At 39.0% G+C, this 23,714-nt stretch overlaps 2 protein-coding genes across 2 annotated transcripts; one reads left to right on the top strand and one right to left on the bottom strand.

The window, feature by feature from the left end:
* Positions 1-5,697: 5,697 nt before the first annotated feature.
* Positions 5,698-15,001, bottom strand: yipf2 (Yip1 domain family, member 2). Its single transcript, XM_033970960.2, has 9 exons — positions 14,726-15,001; positions 14,483-14,547; positions 13,816-13,970; positions 12,571-12,651; positions 11,709-11,796; positions 10,921-11,037; positions 9,527-9,693; positions 8,871-9,053; positions 5,698-7,887 (listed from the first exon to the last, which is right to left on the bottom strand). Exons 2-9 carry the CDS (start codon positions 14,511-14,513, stop codon positions 7,783-7,785), a joined length of 927 nt encoding a protein of 308 aa, XP_033826851.1. The 5' UTR covers positions 14,514-14,547; positions 14,726-15,001; the 3' UTR covers positions 5,698-7,782.
* Positions 15,002-15,189: 188 nt separating this feature from the next.
* Positions 15,190-19,410, top strand: timm29 (translocase of inner mitochondrial membrane 29). The gene is made up of 4 exons (XM_033971620.2): positions 15,190-15,410; positions 16,500-16,657; positions 17,300-17,638; positions 18,696-19,410. Exons 1-4 carry the CDS (start codon positions 15,293-15,295, stop codon positions 19,347-19,349), a joined length of 1,269 nt encoding a protein of 422 aa, XP_033827511.1. The 5' UTR covers positions 15,190-15,292; the 3' UTR covers positions 19,350-19,410.
* Positions 19,411-23,714: the final 4,304 nt, after the last annotated feature.

Here is a 23,714-nt window from a genome sequence, read left to right as displayed (position 1 = left end):
TTACCTGTTTCAATTCTGAAATCCAAACCTAAAAGAACTCTCTGATCTGAATCCTCACTACCATAATCACATGACTCAGTGCTAGTGCAGCCTCTGCAGCTCAGTGAGTGAATTCTGGAGGTTCTGAGCTTTCACATGAGGCCTGGTCTGTCCATATACTGAGAATGAGGAAAACTTGTGTGTGTCCACTATCTGCAGGTTAAGGCTCTGGCAACCCAGTCAGTTGTGATTGATTGTGATTGACTAAGTGAGCAGGATACATACAGTTAGTTAGTTTGCCTTTTTGCATAACAGGCGTGAATATATATATATAATTATGATGGCTGAAGTTTAATTTGGTAGACTTAGGTCGCACTCATACTAGGGCTTTTGAACCGTGCCATGCTCAAACATGATTGTGGAAGGTTCTATGTCCCACACTCACCTGCACAACCGAGCCACGGTGCTGTTTGTTTACATGTCATGCTGCAGTGCTATCGCTTTAGCAGAGAAAATAAGACCAGCGGCATGAATTATCTCTTAAATAGTGAGGAATGTGTAAATCATACTGTGATACGCTCCTCCAAGTTTATGGATTACGGTAAATAACAATGGCCCACCTCCTCCAACTAGGCCTAAGTCTCAAATGAACCGTGGCCAAACGTGTGGCACTTTAGAGGTTAAGCTTTGGGCACAGTTGGATTGGGCCTGTGTGAGCGCGTCCTTAAAGAGGGGTGTTATGCCAAATGGACTGTTGGAGCTTTCTACCATATTTTAACATTCCCTCATCAAAAACATGACTGAAGAGGTTTTGTCATACATGCATGTTTGAATAATCTTGTGATCACTCCCAGCCCTGTTTCAACCCTTCTTACAGTTAGCATTATGATTCTGTCCAATGCTCCGCCCACAAGTCTACATCACCCATAATTCCACTTGGCTGTTTTCCATGACTATTAACTACTATTTGGTGAATATAAATGAATGAATGGTCAAAGGTAGCACGATCACAACACAATCAGCACTTTGGCTGTCTTCTTTTAGTCTTTTATTTGAATTGCATGCAATTCTTTTACTAAAGGGAGAAGCAGTAAAGAGCCGTGTTCCCTTCAGACTGTATTTAGAAGTACACTGAGGAAGTGTGACGCCCAGAGCATTCCACTTTATTTGGTTGTAGTCCATTGAGGCTAATGGTTATAGTGGGTAATTTGCAACCAAGACCCATATTTGTAAATCTAGGCGCCCAATTAAAGAGCCAATCAAAAGGGAGGTTGGTGAAGGTAATGCTCCTTCCTGCACACATTGCTGGTTTTGCAGACGGTAGACACTTAGTAACGAGCCATCATAGCTGTCAATTACAAACATGCAATTTGGAATGTGGCAGGTAGGGGACTAGCTATGCCCATCTATATACAATCTATGCTTTCAATCAAACCTGTTGCTAACTCTAGCAAGAGCAACCTCAGGGGAAAAGGGCACCTGATTTGTCTGATTTAATGTTCATATCTTGATTTATGGACAAAATGGCAAAATTAAAATACACTGACTCTGTAGAGTGGATTAATACGAACATTTTGGGACCAAAATGACGATAACATCAACATTTATAAAGTGAAGGCCTCAATTTTTCAATTGAAGTCAGTCGGACTAAAACCTCAAAGAAACTACTTCACACCCATGAAGTAGTTTCTGTAGTTATTATTGTTTCACATGTGTCCTCTGTTTTATTACCATTTTAGCAGTTAAAAAAAAATACAGGTAAGAGTTGTGTTGCAGTTAAGTAGAGCTTCTACTGCTTGGTCTTTAAAAACATATGTTCAAATGTTCAATTGTGCAGTGAGTGAGTGCAGTGACTATGCATAGTGACAGTTTTAAATGGGTCTGGTCTTGAACCAGCAACCCAGAGGCGTGTGTTGCATCCTCTGACTACACAACCACTTATACGGAAGATCCTGGACTGTTGGAGCTCTTGGTTTCAAGTTGGTTTCTTTGCGGTGTAAAAATGTGGTGTTGTAGAAGTGAATGTTGTGAAAAGTTGCAGTTAACTTAAAATATTTGAAAGGAGTAAAATATATCAAAGTGATCTGCAGTGGTACCACTGGATCACAAAGAGACTAATGCTGCATTCACACTCAACAGAGCTTGTGCAAATGCCGTCACACAATCTCGGCACACTCAACTTAAACCTCATATGGGTGATGCAGGGATGGCGGCGAGGAATTCCCTCAGAAATATGGTGACCAGATTTAGAGATTAATTATTTGTGTTTTTCTTGTACATCAGTATAATCTGAGAGACTTCTGTCAGTGCAACTGCATTTTCTTTGTGTTCAGGTTATTTTCAAGCACATTTTTCTGCATTTTGGCTAAACAAATGACTATTTATGCAACTCTTCATTGTTGGCAGGTATCAAAATGTTCAAAAAATAGGAACACCTGGGATATTTTTTGCACTGTATATAACTGGGACAAATCAATGGTTTGGGATAAATCTGCTGGTACAGGGGACACAGGGCTCAAAACTGCAACTGTTCTTGGGTGTCTGGTCACTCTACACGGGAACGAACCGCGTTAGCCGTAATACGCAAACTTTATTGGAGTTTCAGAAATTGTGATTATTTTTACGCACTGGGGTGTACAGATTCTCAAAGATTATCGTGGATTTCTACAGCTAAATGGGCTAGCAGCTAATCAAGTTGTACATTAATTAATCTATGGATGTATTTTTACATTGACTAAGGGGGATTTTATTTAGAAATTGATTTACTCTTGTCTCTTTGATTGATCTTTGATTCAAATACTGTAAAGTGATGCAAGTTTATTTGTATGGCACAATTCGTACACAAAGTAATTCAAAGTGCTTTACAGCATAAGAAAGACATTAAAATCACAATACAACAAATCAAAACATTAATAATCATCATAAAATTAACATAAATTAATTAATTAACAAAATGAGTATTAAAAGAGAAGAGTGCAGAATAAAATCCTTTTAGTCGTATGCACAGCTAGACAACCGTTTGGAGCTTGGATTTAAACATTGTCAAAGTAGAGGCCTGTCTCACATCTTCAGGAAGACTGTTCCAGGTTTTAGCTGCATAAAACTGAAACGCTGATTTCCCATGTTTAGATTTGACTCTGGGCATCAGCAGGAGGCTGGTCCCTGAAGTCCCCAGAGTCTAAGATGAAGATAGAAGATATGGCACTAACATGTAAGAGATATTCTTTGGTCCATGGAGAGACTTGTTCACAAGCAGAGCTGCTTTAAACTCTATTCTCTGAGCAACATCTGGATAATTTCAGTCCTTGAATTTCCAGTCTAACCCGAATCAGAATGAATATGCAAATGTGAATATATATGTAGATAACAAGATAACAATCAATTATCACCAATGCAATAAAATTGCTAAAATATAAAAGTTAAAAGACAGAATTTTTTTTTGTCAGAATCACCATTTCACCGTTAAGTCGAGCTGTTGAGCTGTCGTCTTCAGTGTTGTCTGTTGTCGATGAGACTGCAGAGGGTTTTATCTGAAGGAAAATCTCTCAACTTACACCATAACATAAAACATAAAACTGTAAAAAATATATCATTTTAGGCCTATCCATATAAACAGAAGCTAACATGTTACCCTGGCAGTGATAGAGCTGCATAATAATTTCTGTCCTTTTTCAAAAAATTTTGTTTCAAGAGTGACAGGCAAACTTCTACATACACCTAACCTGTGGCAGGGCACATAATCCTATTCACCATCTGGGTTGTTGAAGAACCTCATGAAGTTAGTGAACTGGTCTGGAGCTGGTGAGCACCTAACAAACTCTTAAAGCCCATTCTGCTGCTCCCTACAGCTCTTAACTACTCAATGCACTTACTTAGCGTGTGGATAGCTCTGTCTCCTCCACTCTAGACTGTTCCCTCTCCTTCCAAATAAAAGGTTCTGTCTCCTCGTCATTAAACTGTTCACACCTCACTAGATGACTCAGTCTCCTCCTCACTTGACTGCCCACTCTCTACCTTGCTCTCATAGAAGCTTTCCATCTCGTCAGTCTGATGAGGGGACATCTGCTTTAAAAACTCATAAATGTGGCCATGCGGAATAACTTTTTCCATGTACTCATTCTCACCATTGGTCACCACTGGTTCTGTTCCTCTTCAAAGTGTTTTTTCACCTGCTCCGCTGGTCTTCCTCTTGCTTCAATCTGCCCTCCAGCTTTTTGTATTTCTCCTCCAAATTGTCTTTTTCAAGCCTCAACACCACATTTTCTCAACATAACTCTTCCTTTCCATTCTGCAGTACCTGTCTCCTCCTTCTCAGGCACTTGGGAAGTCACACTGGCTTCTTTGTCCCTTGTGTGCAACTGCAAAGTCCTTCCAGCACATCTGGAAGTCTTTCTCCCTCTGCATTACCTCTAAAACTTTAGAATACAGTCTCTGTTTTCTTTTCTCTTTTAAACCAAGCCAACCTACTCTCCTGGAGCTGTATTCTACGCCTGTTGTCCTCCCCCTGTGGTACCATGCCTCTTTCTGAAGCCACTGAGTCTTTAGGTGTCGAAGAGCCTCTGCCTCTCATTAAACTGGACCTGGACAGCTGTGCAGAGCATGTTCTAGCCTAAAGAAAACGATTGTCACAGTGTTATTGTTCACCAGTGAGTGCTGTGTGTAATTAATTGATGCATTCATTCATCCGATCCAAAGCAAACAGTCCGGCCCATCTATCCTTGTGGCTCAATACTAGAAGTATTCAGTATACTATGTTTGAGGTATTGTGACAATATAGCTGTAGCAATTTCCACATATTTGTTCAAAATTATCTTTTACTTTGGAAGGCTAAATGTGCGAGTTGCAGGAAATGGTAAAGCAGTTGAAAGATGATAACAAAAGGCCAAGAGCGGTCTCATGCTAATGCTGGGCCACTGAGACAAGCCCTGAAGTTCAAACATGGCCACCCGTTAAATGGGCCGAGAGCTCAGTGGAGTGTGTCACTACTCTTTCACGGATAGATACATCCAATGACTGAACAGCCCGCCAACCATGCACAGTAAAGCTCTACTGCTGCATGAGTGAAAATGTATGTTCCCTAAACAGCCAATATCACAAAATCCAACCTTCAATCTGGATTAGTTATTGCTAGTTTAAACCTTTAAACCTATTGCAAGTTGGAAAGTCCATCGATACTGCAGCATTCTCATCAGCCCCCAGAGTGTAATATGAACACAAACTGAAAGGGACCTACAGCTTTCACAAAGGTTTTCACAAAGGATTTTCTACAGACTTTTGCCTGATTTTCAAACAGCGAAAGAGAAATGGTTATCTATCAAAGTAGTCGGCACAAACCGTTTGGCACATCACCGGTATTCACATGCATGAATTCTTTGTCCACTAGCACAACTTTACAGCACTAGCACAACTTTTTCAAATGGAGAAGCAGGCTGGACCACCTTTACACAGCCAAGGGCCAGTCAAGCTCTCATCCCAAAACGTCATACAATGACTCACATGGATCCTTCTTAAAAGTTTGCAGAGAAATGCTTTGCTTGCAGTGTGTAGCGAATAGCAACAGCATAGTACAAAAAATAACACTGACAATGACTCCAATCCTCTCTTGGTCTCACTGCCGGGGGTCTGGTGGTCATCTGTGATTCATACAACTGAAAAAGTATCTATATGTACTTTCCAAGTACAAATAAATTGACTTGCCACTCCAGAACAATCCATGGAAGCGCACTCCTTTATTTCAAGGAACAGTAGTTTGCAATTATACTAAAAAACATGCAGAACTCTAGGCTTTGTCCTATCCCGCAATGGTGAACTCGAAGTATTACTAAGCTCCTTCAGAAGTGTAAACATTATGTTGACAACCAACATACCAACAAATGTGGAACATACAATAATGTTATTCTTGATCTTGATGAATGAGAAGAAAAAATAAATAAAACACATTAAGAAAAAAAAAAAATCAAATGTTGTATCCCTGAAAGTGTGCCACAAAGATTAGAAGATTTTAGGAAAATTTAAAGACAAATTATGCTTTTTTTCAGGTAAATATTTTTAAATTATAACACCATGTCAAGCATGTTGCATTTTGTGTACTCATTTTTATTGCTAAAAATCGTGAATTTTTTTTTTAATAGTCGCAAATACAGAGCAGGGGGCGGAGATAGAGGGTGGGTGAAAATTTAAATTTTCTGAGCAGTCAAGATTCAAATGCAGAACAATACAAGAATATATGTATGAATCCATTGAAATACAATACTGTAAGCCAATGGTTATAATATTTTACATAATGTATCCTGTATTAAAAGAACATTTTGTAATTTATTATTATAAAAAATAGATGAATTTCCTATATTACACGAAGTGGACTCTCGTGAGCTTTCAGCCAGGTTATAATGATGTTACCTCATTAAAAACATACCTGTAGTTGTGTTTTGTTTCATTCACACGCTTCAGTCACCCTTTATTATTAGTCTGTCTACGTCTCCAAAGCTCAAAATGCTTTGTTCCCGCCTTGTGATCTCATGAAGCGACAGTTTTCAAGTTAACAGCTATCTTTTACCTTTTGTTCAGTACAGATTGGCAATTCCAGAGCTAAAATCATCATCCAAATGATTCTAGTGAAGGAGTTTAAATGGAGTTTAAAAGCACAGTGGCATCACAAGGTGGAACAGAGTGTTTTCTGTTTGAGAGAAGAACTCCTAAATACACAGGATTTGTGTGTTAAACATGAGTGAATGAAACAAAACAATGTTGCATATGCTTTTGACGAGGGAACAACTTTATAACATAGATTAGAAAATTGTGTAATATGGATCCTTTAAGTAAACTAGATGGATTTTCAAATAGGTCTGAAAAAGGACATGTCAGGAGGTTGGCTGCAGTGACCCAAGTCCCTAACAATCCTAGTTTAGTTTTGGTTTAGTCATAGACTGTATAAAGTAGTGGACAAAGTGAGTGTGACGTCATCCAGATCGTTCAGGTTCCATATTTGGAATTCTGACCGCGAGTATCATAGCAACCAAAGAGCCAATGGGGAGCGAGGCTGTTAAAGGTAATGCCCCTTCCCACTCGCACTGCTGGTTTACCACGGGCCGGTGCCTAGTTAATCAAACCTCTTGCTAACACTAGAGGGAACGACCTTGGAAAAAGAGGGCGTCTCATTGCTCTGTTATTATTGTCTATATATTGATTTATGGACAAAATAGCCAAATAAACACGCCAGGATCATGTAGCACAGATTAATACAAACATTTTCCAGCTCTCTTACCAGTTTGACAGAACATTTTAAGAGCAAAATGACCAGTCTGATAGCAACACTTACAAGGAGAGGGGTCACAGTTTTTCAATGTTTTTCAGTGTAAAGTGAATTGGAGCCAGAGTTGATTTAGTTTGAAGCACGCCCATGCTCAAATCCCATTTAGAATGTGGCGGCTAGCAGGTTAGCTATGTCCATTTATATATACAGTCTATGGGTTTAGTTCATGAAACACTGTTGGAGAGGGTACCAGGTCACCAGTTCACCAAAATACAACAAGTGACTTCATTTAACTGAGGAAACATTTGCCAAAAATGAACAGTGCAGAGCAGATGAAAATAATAATTCTTAAGTTTGATGATTTAAGTTTTCTTAATTCTCCCTCTTCATAAATATTATCAGATTAAATTAAATAGACAAAGCACATTCTTCACCACCAGAGTTATTGCTGTCATTCACAGTTATCTCTTCAGCCACAGCAGCAGAAAGATCCACAGTATAGAGTCTGTGTGGAGTCCAGAGACCCGGTTTAGTCCAGGTTTGGTCCAGGTTCAGTTCAGAGTGGATCCGAAATGAGTGGTCTGGGTATCTATCTGAATTGGGGCAGTGGTGGGGGGCAGAGGAGAGATGTGTGAAGCGGTCTGGAAGAAATACATCTAAAACAGACAAAATAAGGTCATGAGAACACATAACTTGTAATACAGTAATAAATCATATTTCAGATTCTAAATAGATAAACAATTAAAATAAAAAAACAAAATGGTTTAATTCAAACTGACTGCCAAACAGGACAGGTAAAGAGGGAAAAACTAAATGCAGAGAACTAAGATTAATTTTGTTAAATGCAGATTTTTTTGTATATAGCGAGGTATAAGGTATAATCATTAATAGGTCAGGTTAATCAGGTTCAGCATTTGTGAATTTATCTTTTGGCTATTTCATAACAAAGTACAAGGTAATCAATAAAAACATTTGGCTCTTGGGCCCATCTGGGAGTAAGACATCACTACCTCTAGAATAGTAACCAACAATGTCTTCATAGAAAAATAAGGCAGTTGATAGGAAAAATTTATTGGTTTTTCAAAATCCGCTTGTGGAAGGTAGGATTTTATTTGAGCAAGGAGCCTCAACTGAAAGAAGCTGGACTTGACAGAGCTAATGTGCTTGTCCAGTTTGAACATAGAATCCATAATCACCCACACTGCAGGATGATCTTGGCGGTCCCTGACATCCGCAAAACAATGAAATGCAACATTGTGCTTTCTAAAAACATCACCCAGGGAAGCATGTACAGAGCAAAGTGGGCCGGCCCTAATGTAGAACCCTGGGGTGTAAAAAAACTTGTGTGATTGAAACTGCACCCTTAATGAAACATGTGTCTCCAGGCGGGACTGTGTCAAAGACAGCTGATAAGCAAAAGAGCTGCAGACTTCCCATAACCAACAGTTAAAAGCAGGTCATTAAATGTATTATTATATTCAACCCCAAAGACACAGTTGTTGTCAGTTGAAAAGTCTTAAAGCCATAATATTAATATAACAAGTTTGAGGAGCTAATCCCAAACAAATTATGATCTGATGGTTTCAGTTTGGATTTTTCTTGCAAAAACTGTGAAAACAATTCTCTTTAGTGTACTGACCTTACAGCCGATGGCCAGTAGGGAGTGCAGAGCCACTATAATGGCCACAGTGGACACGGCCATGGGTTTAGTGTCCTCTCGCACCACTGGCCAGAAGGTCAACACCAGCACTGAGCCTGAGATCACCATAGCAACCACCATCAACGTCCAGCGCAGCCACTCAAAAGGTATGATCCACAAAATCTGCGGATAGATGAACAAGTTAAAGGTCCTGTATCCATTTTTTTTTTGGAGCAAAATTGATCTTTTCCCAGTACAGTTATATTCTAAAAGCAGCTCCTGAGGTCAAAATAAGTCCGCTATGCACTGTCTGTATCTAATTAGAACAGAATAAAGTGTTTTATTGTCTCAATAATCAGTTGTAGTAGTTATAAACTCATAGTGATTAATAATTAGGAAGTTTGAAATGCTTAAGGTAAGTGAGGAATGAGTGTTTCTGTCACGCTTTGAAGATACTAAAAATCGGGTACAGTATATTTAATGTAGAATTACAGAATGTTTGCATGTCAATTCACTGTATGGACTCATCCATGTATAATTATTCTATTACCTATTATAGATAAATAAGAATGAAATTTCTTAGTAGCAAAATTGGAAAAATCTAGTTTTGATCAGTTCATGTTTTAACACATCTTGTATATATTATATGTACTCACAGAAGTGGGGATGTAGATGAAGAGGGAGTAGCCGTAGACACATACTGTCTCCAGGAAAGAGTAGCCTCCCACCTGCCTCTCCACCCCTTGTCTCCAGCTGAGGAAGCCCCATAGGCTGATGGGCACCAGCCAGGCATACAGGAAGATCACTATTGAGGCCACCGTCACTGTGGAGAGGAAGACACACAAAGATTTGAATTTTAATGTACATTCTGGATTATTTTTAATTTCAGAACACTTGATATTTCACTGTTAAAAATATATTTATACTATTGAAATGTTTTTGAGGTTAATGGGCAGGTGAAGGTGGACTTTAAAAACATGCTACCTGGTTTCATGTGATTATAGAGGATGTAAACAAATAGCTTAAAGTCCTTTCAACTGATGAAAATATATCCATCCATTTTCTTCCGCTTATCCGGGGCCAGGTCGCGGGGGCAACACTGTAAGCAGGGACTTCTCTCACCCTGGACACTTCCTCCACCTCCTTCAGTGGGACCCCACGGCATTCCCAGGCCAGCTGAGAGACATAGTCCCTACGGCGTGTCCTGGGTCTTCCCTGGGGCCTCCTCCTGGTGGGACATACCCAGAACACAGGGAGGTGTCCAGGGAGGCGCCCAGAACAGATGCCCACCTCAGCTGGCTCCTGTTGATATGGAGGAGCAGCGGCTCTACTCTGAGGTACTCCTGTGTGACTGAAACTCAGCTCCTCACTCTATCTCTAAGGGAGCACCCAGCCACCCTACGGAGGAAACTCATTTCGACTGCTTGTATCCGCGATCTAGTCCCTTTGGTCATTACCCAAAACTCATGACCATAGGTGAGGGTAGGAACGTAGATTGTCTGTTGTGGGAAAGAAGGAACTGAGTCGAAAGACAAAGCTGTCGATTTACCAGTCTGATACAGAAAATATTTCGTCTTAATTATTTGTAGTTATTTATGCTGACAGCACCAGTTTTTGTTTCATATGGATAGGCCCAGTAATTAAACATAAAGCCGATCAAAAATATATGCAATATATGCAGTAAGGGGCCTATATCAGATTTTCTTACATGTATCTGAGCAATACAGATATATTCTACATGCAGCTCTTGAAGTCAAAATAAGTCTGCTGTATGCTGTCTGGATCTAATTATAAAGCATTTTATTGTCCGATAATTAGGAAGTCTAGTTGTTGTTAGTTTTACCATCAGAGCAAAACTCTGCTCTAGTCTCTGAAAGTTGTGAAAAGTGCTTATAAACTCATTAATTAAGATGCTCAGAATGCCTAAGTTAAGTGAGGAATAACTTTGGACCACTGCAAACCTTTTAAAATTATCTAGTTGTTTTTTAACATTTTAAGGGCCCAGTTGTAGACTATTTCTGAATATTGTGATGTCATTGTTTTTAATTACCTCTGTGGAACTGTGGAGTATAATGATAAGCAGGATTCCCCATCTCAATGAGGAACGTGGACAGGTTCCCGCTGATAGCCACAGTGAACACCAGGGTCACACAGATCCAGAATGGTCCTGCCAATGCAGCACACACATGCTTTTAGGGGATGTTACATTAATTTCTGAGACTGATCTTAACTTTAAAGTGCATATGATGGGTAAGACTGAATATTTCATTAAACCATAGTTTCATTTTGGTAAGGTTTATAATTTTACTTCCTAGTTGGCCACAAATGGCCAAAATGTATCTAATTTACACAATAGTTAGTTTCACAACTGATTTTGATAAATAAATGCTGAATAAATTGTCATAAAAATATGTTGCTCATAAATTGTCCTTAAATTTCAAATGGAAATCTGTGTATTGATGACGTACTGTAACCATAACTGTCAACTGTTTTATTCAACAAAATCTTCACCAACTGTCTCATAACCAGTGTAAAACTATGATCAATATTTACCACAGATACTATCCCACCTAACCAAGTCATAATTATACAATTATGAAAACCTGTCATATGCACCATATTTCCTAGTATATAGTCAAATTGTGAATAAAAGTTGCTTTCATATCCAGGAGCATTACAGTTTCATAAGAGACTGAACTCTAAACTGCTACAAGAACTACTCACGCATTTCAGAACATGTTTGTAGAGGTTTACACTACATGGTTAGCAGTAGACAATATTAATTTAATTTTGTTAACGTTTTGAACAGACAACGAAGGTGACTGTGTACATATATACCATATAGATCTGGGTTGCTCCTCAAGTGATGTTTGATGAAGTTTCGTCCTGGTAGTGGCATCACAGATCCTTTGACTCTATCCAGCACCTGCGCATCAGAGATGAGAGCACCAGTGTTTGAAAACTATGTTGCAGACCAAGTAGATTTTTTTTCTTTCAAATTACTTGTATTTCCAGATCCAAGGTAAACATGTTCAAATCAAATATTGCTTTTACAGACGAGAATAAATTAGCATTACAGTTGTTAGTTACAAAAACATTGGACATGATGGCTAAGTTGACAATTATCCAATCAGAAAGGTGAATGAGCACCTCACTTTAGATTGCCAGATCCTATCACTAAACCAGTAAGAAAAAATGTAAAATCACCCTCTGAATGGTCACAACCTAAATCCCAGCACCTGCAGCCAATCATGAATCAGTGCTAGTGCAGCCTCTGCAGCTCAGTGAGTGAAATCTGGAGGTTCTGAGCTTTCACATGAGGTCTGTCCATATACCGAGAATGAAAAAAAATTCGTCTGTGTCCTCTTATCTGCAGGGTAAAGGTCTGGCAATACAGGTTCAGTTGTGATTGTAGAACCTTTTTTTTTTTTTTTTTTTTTTTTTTTTAAATCAGAAAGAGTACAGGCTGTATACCCTACCTTTGATAATGACAACAACAATAATAACTTAAACTTTACTACTTTTTAAGTGGAGAAACATACTTTGGCATATTTACACTTATAAGTTAGTTGCAAGACACATCTATACACATATATATTTATATTATGTTTCTTTAAATATTGATATTGCATTAAAGATAAGTAAGTGATAGTGTGCAGCCCTACCCTGAGCCAATGCTAATGGACTGTGTCGGTCCTACCTGTGTAGTATCCACGTTAAAGAAAGACTGGTAGTACTCAAATGTCCAGAATCCTCCAGTAGGCTTCTGCCCTCCTAAGAGCTATAACACAGAAGCAGTATCACAGAACACAAGATACTTTAGACCACAGCATTGGCATTTCATATTTTATAACTGTAGGAATACAGTGTTTTCATTGAACACATGGTTTTAGTGACAATTCTTGGATCTTTGTCTATCGCCCTCTGCTGGTGATAGACTCAATAACACACCCAGCCCACAGATAAATGCTTTGCAATGAATCAGTCTTTGTTATAAATCAGCCTGGTGTGAAGGTATGTAGACAATACAACGTGCAGAAGCCCTTACTGTTTTCAGTTGTAGAGGATTTAAACCAAGGATGCATCTGTATTTGTATTGTATAATTGCAAAAGTAGCAAATTTGTGAAAATTGTTAATGGAAAATTGTATGTGGTAATGATTGACATATAGCCGATTAGTCTCCATCCACCTTTCAGACTTTATGGGAGCTGTACCTGATTTCTTTTATGCAATAAAGTAAAATGTGTCTTGCACCAGTGTAGATATTTTGTAAACACAGCAGTACACAGCAAAATGAAACCGCTGTGTATTGTCTAGTGCTGTCACAATACTAAAACTTCTAACTTTATTTCAAAACTAAGGAAATCATAGTACTTTATTTTATATTACCATGTGGCCTTATATCAGTGTAATCCCTCAGTAGTCCAAATATGTTTCATAGTGGGCCATGGGCATCTATGGGGTGAGCTCAAGCTCATCCTAAAGCAATTTAGGAAAGGTTCATTTCTGTCCCGTGAAAGTGACTTCTTTAGTACTGATACCTGCTCAAATGAATATCTAGGTTCAATACTAGTTTTAGTATAGATAGTATAGTATAGTATTGGTTATTATTATAACGTTTTGTCCATGAACATAGATCATTGTTGGCAAGCTAGTTGTTGTTGGCATCACTGTGACTGCAATTCCATTCTGCCCTCAGAAAGTTGTGAAAAGCACTTATGAACTCATCGTGGTGAATAATTAGGATTCTAGGAATGTGCAACAAAAGTGAGGTAAGTTTGGACTCCTGCAAACCGTTTAAAATTAACTATTAACAGTTTTTCACGTATTAAGACAGTAAAAATCAGGTACGGCTAGAAGTACATATCATTTTTTCAAATGTCTATGGCTGCTTAAGGGTAATTTCACCAAATGGGATGGCTTGACCAGGTTTCTCTCACAGACCTCAGAGCTTTCCTGTTCGGCCTCCTCCTCATCAGACAGGTCCAGCTTCACTTCCTCACTTCTGCCCTCTGCTGACACACTGTTGTTGGATGTGGACACACTCAGAGTGGAGGCTCCAGGGTTGGAGGATAACAGCTGAGCTGCCTCCTCAAACTCTGCTCCAGAAACAACAACGGTAAACAGTACTTTTTTTTTTTTTTTTATTAATTTTTTAAATGAACATTCCTCTATGTAAAAAAAGAAAAAGTTGTCTAAATAGCTAAAAAAGTTTTTGAAATGGTACTTGTACTGAAGGAGTGCCTCCTCCTGCTTGTTTCCATGGAATGTTGTTCCTTTGGGTATAATATTCTACAGTATGGCATGAAAAAGATCTAGCTCCATGAAGACTGTTCGGTTTTAATAGTTGTTGTCTACTTCCATCCAAAACAAAAATTTTATAATGACACAGTAGAATATGTTCAAGTCATGTGTTCCCTCTCCCACAATGCATTAGTTATCTTATCTTTTAGCAGCACTTAGAAGTTGTAGATGGGGTGTATGAAAATTATCTGATTACCCACATCTGAATGCACTAATGACACATTAATCTCTCCGTATTATGTAGGATCATGGTCACAGAAAAGCAAATATTATCTTATCAGTAAGAAATTAGACGGGGCAGATTTACCTTGAAATTGCAGATCATTTGGACTCGCCATAATCTTGGGCACAAACAGCTACCTCATTCAGGACCTAATGGGAGGTTAATTAACAATAACGCCTTGAGTAATCAATGACATTTAACATCATCATTTTACACAGCAAGCCTTAATATAATCATCTCTACAATTTAATATGTCTAGCCTTATTTTAGCATTAAAAAGCTAAAAACAAAAAAACTTAAAAAAAAACAAAAAAAAAACAACCCTACCTGTCCCCCCAGTACAATGATGACACCTCAGTCCCAGGTGTGACAGCCGGCTTTGTGGACCAGACCGGATCGTGAGTATTGCTACATGTATTAGGACGATCTGTGTTTAAATCGCTACTTACAAAAAATATGATGCCATTCGATTCACAAAGAACACAAAAATGCAGCTAAATTTGATAATACATCTCGCTATCCGATTTATCCGAAACGTACAGATCCACGGAAGCGTACCGTCTCTTGTCAGACCGTAGTTCCGGTACACGTCACCGCGTAAACAAAGCGGTCACGTGGATCCTGTCAAATCGTATTAATTTTTCACCATTAAATTTTTTAAACAATCGTTTATATTCATATTGGTCAATTTCAGTCGGTTATGTATCGATAATATTATATGTATTTATTTTATATTTACCTTAACTATTTGTGCGGTACTTTACTTTTGCCAGATAGTTTCTCGTCGGAATGTAAAAGAAAGAGGACCGACCTCGCCATTTTGGTTCCATGTGACCAGTCGCCTTCAGGATGTTGGGGTTATGAAGGTGACCGTAGAAGCCAAAATCCGCTGAAATGGCCTCGTTTCGTGCGGTGAGGAGAGCGTTATGTACCGCGGCAGAAGCGGCTCCACCCGCAGCTCCTGCCCCGGTTCCGGCGAGTCGCTGGGAGAGGGTGAAGCAGAGTAAAGCCGGTGAGAAAACCCTCCAGTGTGGACTGCTACCTGTCAGTGTCAGTCATTGGAGAAGTGTGCTTTTGACAACAGTAACAAATCCTGAGAGATAAAGATCAATTCCAGTGAAGAGTATGATAAACTCTTTTTGACAGTTTGATTTTTATTATTAAAGAATTGATAACTATTCTAGACAGATTAGCATCATGGTTGGCAAATTGATTTCATACTCTTGTCTTCATAGTCCTATATAAAGTAAATGCTCATGGCCCTTATGATGTTATGAAGCGGTAGTTTTCAAGTGAACAGCTACCTAGTATTTTTGTTTTGTAGAGATTGGCAATTCAAGGGCTGAAATCATCCAAATGATTCTACTGAAGGTGTATGGAGTTTAAAAACACAATGGAGCACTCCCTGTATTACCACATGACATCACAAGGTGGTACAGTGTGTTTTCTGTTTGAGAGAACAATTCAGCCTCAATATGCAGGATCTGTGTGTTAAACATGTGTGAATGAAACAAAACACAACCCTGAATATGTTTTTGTTGAGGAACCTGCATTATAACTTAGATCAGAAACCTGCATAATAAGGGTCTCTAAGGTATTTGAGATCCATTGAACCGTACAGGATTAATGAGGTGATTTTATGGTTTATTAGAATATTTGTTAGAATATTGAAAAGATCATATTTGCAGAAAATTTAATAAAAAAAATTAAGCTCTCATCCAATTTTGACTAGTATAAAATTGCATTTATAATGTATAAGAAGTTAAGTAAGAATATGGTGATACTGGTAAAACTGAATATTTTGTTCTTGAAATATCTTGTTTTTTTTGTTTTTTTTAAATAAAATGTGTTTTTAAGAATTGATGGAAGGTCTGTAACATTGAACACTGTAACATGCAGAAATATTACTTGAAATATACACTTGTTTGAAAGCTAGAAGATGGTTATTACATTTTTAATCAGCTTTTTTAAACGTAACAATTTTTATTTTGTTTATCATACAGATAATTGTGTGCTCCAGTAGAGTCTTGTTGCTCTTAAGTATACCACTTTGCTTTGGCAATTACTGTCTTAATAGTTCTTTAATACTTATGTGTCTCAGGAGTGTGGTGCCGCAGCCTGCTGTCCGACTACAAAGAGGCATGTCGGGAGGTGGTGGTGGGGGCCAGAGAGCGCCCGCTCAAAGCCTCTGTGTACCTGGGGCTTCTGGGTGGGGCCTACGCATGCTTCTCCACCAGACCCGACCAGTCCTCCTTCCAGGTAAGGATAGGACAATAAATAATGGCATTGGGAAGATAGATTGTGCTATGTGAAAAACAAAATCTCCTGTCTTTTTATAGAAAAATACTGTTTTACCTATAGTAAAACTCTTCAAACATGTTCTAAAATGCATGTAATTCTGTATCAGTTGATATTTCCATCTGCTCTTAGGCTGTGTTCACATTTCATCCTGGTTTATGCCCAGTATAAGTCATAATGCACATTTAGTTTGGTCCTGTTCTAGTCCTGGTTTGGTCCAGGTCTGGTCTCGGTTTAGTTCTGCGGTGAGTCCTAGTTTAGTCGCAATTTTGAATGTGAACGCACCCTAAATCCTGGAGTTGTGTACAATGTGCACTCTTTTCTGTCACTCTGAACAGAATCTAATCAAAGCTAACCACATTCACAGTTGCAATACTTTTTTATCCAAATCAATTCTTATACAAAATTGTGCAGCTATACAGGAAAATATGAATTGTCATTTAAGTAAGTATATGATGCATATAGTAATTTGAGTATATTTCCATAACAGTTTTGAACTATCAACTATTTTAATAATGACTGTTATATTATTGTAAATTGCAACTATTGTGGCCATGATAATGGTGACACAAAATTACAGTATCGTCCCATGCCCACTTCCAGGCCACCCTGCTGGACCGCTCCAACCAGCTGGCCCTGCTCTCCCCCTGGATCCGCAACGCTGCATCCGACCTGCACGTCCAAAACCTGGTCAAACTGAGAAACCAGGGCTGCCTGCACCACCTGAGCCTGGGCTTCGTCTCCCTGGTGTACAGCTCTGACTTCGACCCCCAGAGTGCACTGTATGAGGCCGCCTGCCCCAACCTCTCTGTGCCTTGGAGGGAGCTGCCTGAGCGGGTGTTGGATGTGGGCTTTGCTGGGCGCTGGTGGGTCCTGGACAGAAAGATGGAGGATTTTGATGTGAATGAGGCGGAGTACAAGCATCTGCCCGCGTACATGCAGGTAAGGAGTGGTAATGTCAAATATCTTATGATGCACTATTGTCACCATTATTGATGCAGAATTATTATCAGCTAATGAAATATAATGTTGCTAGATAGTTACTCAATAAAATGTTGAAAATGAAAGGTTGATGGGTCTATGCAAAATATTTTATATAGATAAAGGAAAGTACCCATTTGTAAATTGTACTATTTTGGTGCTAATTTATTCTTATATTTTTTATTTTGAGGCAGCTTATCCAAGTAAATATAGGGCTTAAGGTTGCACTATGTAACTTTTCTGGTGAAGAGTATGCCACCAGCTTGTCTCCATGGAGATGTTTTTGCGTTGCCAGAAATGGTATAGTATGGCATTAAATGTATATTTAACTTGGCCCTGTGGTATCACCTGCTTGTCTCCATTAAGATACATGTTTAATTTCATTGTGTGGGACATTCCAAGCAGTAATATTTCCATGGAGACAAGCAGCTAACAGACCCTTCACTAGAAAAGTTACATATACTTATTACATATTGCAAAATTCAACAGGGTTCTCACATGTTCATATTCCTCAACACTAATAACACCATGAATTAAAAAATAAGACATTCATAGACGCAAATTTGGCATGTAAAAGATGAGGTTTAGTGGTCTCTAGGTGCTCAACAGAGAGAAGTTCAGAAATCTCAGCTGAAACTGTGTTAGTTTTTAGCTCAGATACCACTTTATTATCTCAAATAAAACACCAAAAGGTTTACACACTCAACAAAGACTTTAAACAAGGCTCTGGTAAATGTTGTGGATGGGTTGGTACCAGCTGACACTCTCTTGATTATTCATAATTAGCTATTTTTGTGGGCTAATGCTAACGGCTATCGGAAAAAAATACAGGGGACTGGCTCCGGTGTTGCAAAACCTTCCCAGACGTCTTGTAATTGTAGGTCTATGGAATATCGTAACAATAAATTATCAACTTTTCAAAGATGTGTTACACTGTGTATCCTAAAACCAGTTACAACAATTTAGAATTTTCCCAGCTCAGATTTTATTAATCCTAACATCTTTCCTCGACACACAGACCACTGCGCCCCCCGGCGTGCAGGAGGTGGAGAGGAACGAGAAACTGCACAAGGACTCCTGGCTGCCCATCACTGTCCACGAGGAGGAGGAGACAGCAGAGAGGACAGGGGACAAAGAAGCAGAGGTGGAGGACGTGAAGGTGGACGACGTGAAGGTGGACACTGCTCATGTGGACACAGTGGACACAGCAGCAGTGACAGAAGCCAAGATGGAGGATGTGAAGGTGGACTCTGGTCATGTGGACACTGCTTATGTGGACCCAGTGGACACAGCGGTGGAGACACAAGCAGAGGTGGAGGACATGAAAGTGGACACTGCATATGTGGACACAGTGGACACGGCAGCAGAAATACAAATGGACACTGAAACTGCAGAGACTCTGGACATTAAGGTAGAAATAAACAAAGAGGACATGACAGAGGACAGTCTTGTGGAGACACTGGACACAAAAGAGGAAACACAGATGGAACAGACGCTGGACACTAGCGCGTTGGAGACAGTGGAGATAAAGAAGGAAGCAGAAGAAACAAGGGTGGACACTCATGTAGTTGAGATGGTGGACGCTGTTGCAATGGAAATGGTGGACACGCCAGAGGAGGCTGTCGGTGAAGAGGACGTGGAGCAGACAGCGGCACAGAGCATGAAAAACTGATTTATTAATGTGATATCAACCAAAAAAAAAAACAAGTAAAGCTCAATAAATGTGTTTTGCTAAAGTTGTTTGCTTATACAATATATCTGTACTGGGGCACACACATTCCTCAAATACATTGAATACAGGCCCATTATGGCCTCTTTTCTTTCTCTGTAGACTTCAGTTCATAACACAATTTATCTGTTAGGGCTGTGCTACTTTAAAATACTGATCCAGTGTCTGACTATTGCAATTAATAACATACATAATCTCCAAAGTAATATGTGACATCTGTTATAAGCACACAGAGCTCACGTTTGTTCATGGTTAGAAATGAATGGATGAATGAAACATGTGGTGGACCTGTAGTGCATAAATCTACCAACAGAGGGCGCCCTAGTGCACAATCATGAAGCACTATTATGTGGATGAGCAGATGTCTTTTTTTATAGATAGCTTCTCATAGCTACTTGTAAGGCTCAAATATAGTAGGTACTATTTAATTCAGTACAACGACAGCCTTTAATGAAAGACAAGACAAATTTATTTATGTAGCACAATTTGTTCACAAAGTAATTCAAAGTGCTTTTACACAATGAAAGGATAAATTACACCCTAAAAATTGATCTACTTTAGTGTTAAGTTTTTTATTATTAATCCTTTATTCATACAAGCTTCTTTAGCATGCATAAGCTTTTATAATATATGATAGTAATTATAGTCTATTGTCAATAAATAAACAAGACCATCTAGGAATATACAATTCAAAGTCCCACGCTTTACACTTTGGCCTGGTGGACAAATTTGGCCCATAGACCGTTTAGTTTGCCCTCAAACCTCCTGCTGAATTGTTCCAAATAATCATAGACTAATAAAATCAAATTGTTTCTTCCACCATACCCTCAATTACAAATATACCATTGAAAAATGTGCTATCCAAAACCTTTAAAGTCCAGCGGTGCAGTCAGAGCTGTGTAATATGCATCCATCTGATCAGCTCTTTCTATTGACATAGGTCTGAGGGCATTCAAATATGTTTTGTTATGTATGTTAAGGGAAAACATGTTTTCTTCTTGTATTCTTTGTTTGCTCCAAAACAATGGCTAAGAGTTAAATAATTAATGCTGCCCTGAGTCAAACTGACACAAGTGTGGCTGCCAATCTGCACCAATGGCTTCTCCCACCACCATTGAGTTTGGCTCACTCTACATTCATTCTGCCTTCAGAGCCCCAACAGGATTTGTAAACCAATGCTCTACCGTTGAGCCACTTACCTTTCTGCCCTCAAGGTCTGGGTTTGACTCCCAGGCCTTTCTGTGCAGAGTTTGCATGTTCTTCCTGTGTCTGGGTGTGTTTCCTTTGGCATATCTTTCCCCCATTAACCCAAAACATGCACCGTAGGTCAAATCCTCCAGCTAAGGTAGTCCTGACCAAGCCTAGCAACAAGATGTGGAGATGGGTCCTCGGAGCCCACTGCTCCTGACAGCTTGCCCCAGTGACACAGGCTGAAGGATGGGTCAAATGCAGCAAATGAATGAAGGACACATTATCTTACTTTCGTCTCCATCTTTGACCTCCATGCTCATGTGACTACATTGTATGACTGCTGTACTTCTTGTGACTATACTGTGCAGTACATCCTTACCTCCACCCTTCACGCGTCCATCCTAGCCTCCTTTAACCCCTCCAGTTCCTCCATCCTTACCTTTTGCTTTACTTCTTATTTTGCTGTGACAACACTTCCTGATTATCCTCTTTTAACCCCTTCACTCCCTCTTAGCCTCTTTAAAGGTCCTATATTACGCAAAATTATTTATTGTGAGCTTTAAGCAATGTTATAATGTTGTTACCTCATCAAACACATAACTGTAGTTGTGTTTTGTTTCATTCACACATGTTGGAATAACCCTTTATTATGTGGAGCACTTTCTGTATTACCACATGACATCACAAGGTGGAACGGAGTGTTTTCTTAACTCAGAATTCAGCCCAAATATGCAGGATTTGTGTGTTAAACATGTGTGAATGAAACAAAGCACAACCCCAGGTATGTTTGTTGATGAGGAAACAACATTATAACATAGATCAGAAAGTAGCATAATATGGGCCCTTTAAGATTGTCACTTCAACCCTTTCCTTACCTCCTAGTGACTTTCAGTTCCTTCAAACTTGCCTCCTCTGTTAACCCCTTCACTTCCTCCAGTCTTGCCTCCTGTGACCTCTTTGCTCCCTCCTTCCTGCCCCTCCCATGCTCCCTCTCTGCTCTGGGGTCAGTGAGGACATGCGTTCAGGTGGGTCGTGCAACAAAAAAACACCACAATCTCATCTTAGCACCACTTTTCAAACCAATCTACGGAATGTGCAATGATAAATAATGAGAGGTATGGATTCCTGGGCGAGTTCTGTTGACCCAGATCCATGCTAATATCCATGCTAACTAGAGAGATTTCTTCTTCAGACAGCAGACACAGACAGAAGGCTCCTGTGGTGGCATTCTTGAGTCTTTGATCTTCTGGTCTCAAATGCAGGGGAATTTTGGATTTATTTTAGCAGTGTTCTTTTTTTAGATTATAACTTAAAGGCTCTGTGCCCGATTTTTTCCCCATGTGTTTGAGCAAAATTTGTCTCACCCCAGTACAGATATAGACTATTGTATAAGCAGTTCTTGAGGTCAAAATAACTCCATTGTGTACTGTCTGTATCTAATTATAAAGTATTTTACTGAGCATGCTAGTTGTTGTTTTGTTGTTAGTTATACTGGCACTGCAAAGGTAAATGAGGAATAACTTTGGACCACTGCAACCCGTTTACAATGAACTAGCTCTGTTTTGTTTTTGTATTTAAATCAATATTTATCACATTTTTACACCAGTCAAAGTTGAAAATATCAGGAAGTAGCTTTGAGTTCTGTGTCATCAATACACAAAATTCACAAAATTCCATCCAAAATGCGGCTCCCAGAGCAATTTTTGCTGGCCCTCTGGACTTGTGAATTGCCCCAAATGATCAGACAGTACTTCTTTGGAATACACACCTAAAATTAATGTTCCAAACCTCTTTAAAGGGACATTTGCTCGGTCAAAAATTTACTCTTGTGAGCTTTAAGCCATGATAAAATGTCATTACCTCATCAAAAACATACCTGGATTTGTGTTTTGTTTCATTCACACAAGTTTGAGTAACCCTGTCTACATCTTCAAAGCTCAAAATGGTCTGTTGCACCTTATGATGTCATGAAGCAGTAGTTTTCAAGTTAATGGCTACCTTTTATTTCATTTATTTACCTTTCATTCAGTAACGACAGGAAATTCCAGGGCTGAAATCATCCAGATGATTCTAGTGAAGGTGTATAGAGTTTAAAAACACAGTAGAGCACTTCCTGTATTACCACATGATGACATCACAAGGTGGAACAGAGTTGTTTTCCATTTAAGAGAAGAACTCAGCCTAGGACAACCTTGGACAACCCTGGTGTTCAAGCATTCATCAAAATTGTGAAATAAATACTACTGTATACTTTTGGTGAGTTTTGGCCCCTGTTTACACTACAGTATGCTTAGTTAAAAGTTACTTCCACGCATGTCACATCTGCTGCCCATGTTCAACCAAAAAGTCAAATTATAGACCTCATCAAAATCGTCAAACTGAGGTAAGACATTTAGCAAAAACCTGAATATTCTCTGTTAACTATATTTTAGTGAAATGGACAGTCTAACCTGTCATAGTCACATAGGCTTTTTTGTTCTGTGCTATTCAACCACCTCTACCAAAAATCAATACCAGTATGATTTATTTAGGATGTGGGTTGAATTATACGTTTGTGATGTAGACACTACTGTGGTCACCAGGGTGTTTAAAGCGTAATGCGGAATTTCACTCTACCTTAATGTCAGTACAATGATCCATATAAATAATACAACGTGATCTTTCCCATTCCTAATTGTCTTTTCTAATGTGTTTTCCGTTATCGTCCTATTTATAGTGTAGTAGTCTGTTTATTTAGAGTACTTCCTGCAGTGGATGGCACCAATATGGCACCTCACCAGTTCACTGTAGAGACGGGGGTTTCATTCATACATGTTCGTAAGTGAGTGTGAATAAAAGTGTATATTTTTGTAGTATAGACCAAGATTATACTGTAAATATGGAATGTCATAAGGGTCAAAAAGATCAATGAGACATGGTTTTCCAGGTTGGGTTATCACTTATGATACATGGTTCTTTCAATATGACATTCTTAACATTACGATATAAATACTAGTGTTATCATGACACTAAAATTTCAAACTCGATCTTGATACTAAGGAATAGACTCCATGCTCGAAGCTCAATACCGATCCTGATACCATGATGATAATAGAAAAAACACTTTCTTTAGACAGT

The sequence above is a fragment of the Periophthalmus magnuspinnatus genome, chromosome 8 (assembly GCF_009829125.3).
Source record: "Periophthalmus magnuspinnatus isolate fPerMag1 chromosome 8, fPerMag1.2.pri, whole genome shotgun sequence".
Classification (NCBI taxonomy): Eukaryota; Metazoa; Chordata; class Actinopteri; order Gobiiformes; family Gobiidae; genus Periophthalmus; species Periophthalmus magnuspinnatus.
The sequence above is the reverse complement of the archived record's forward strand: the minus strand, read 5'-3'. Positions and strand labels throughout refer to the sequence as shown.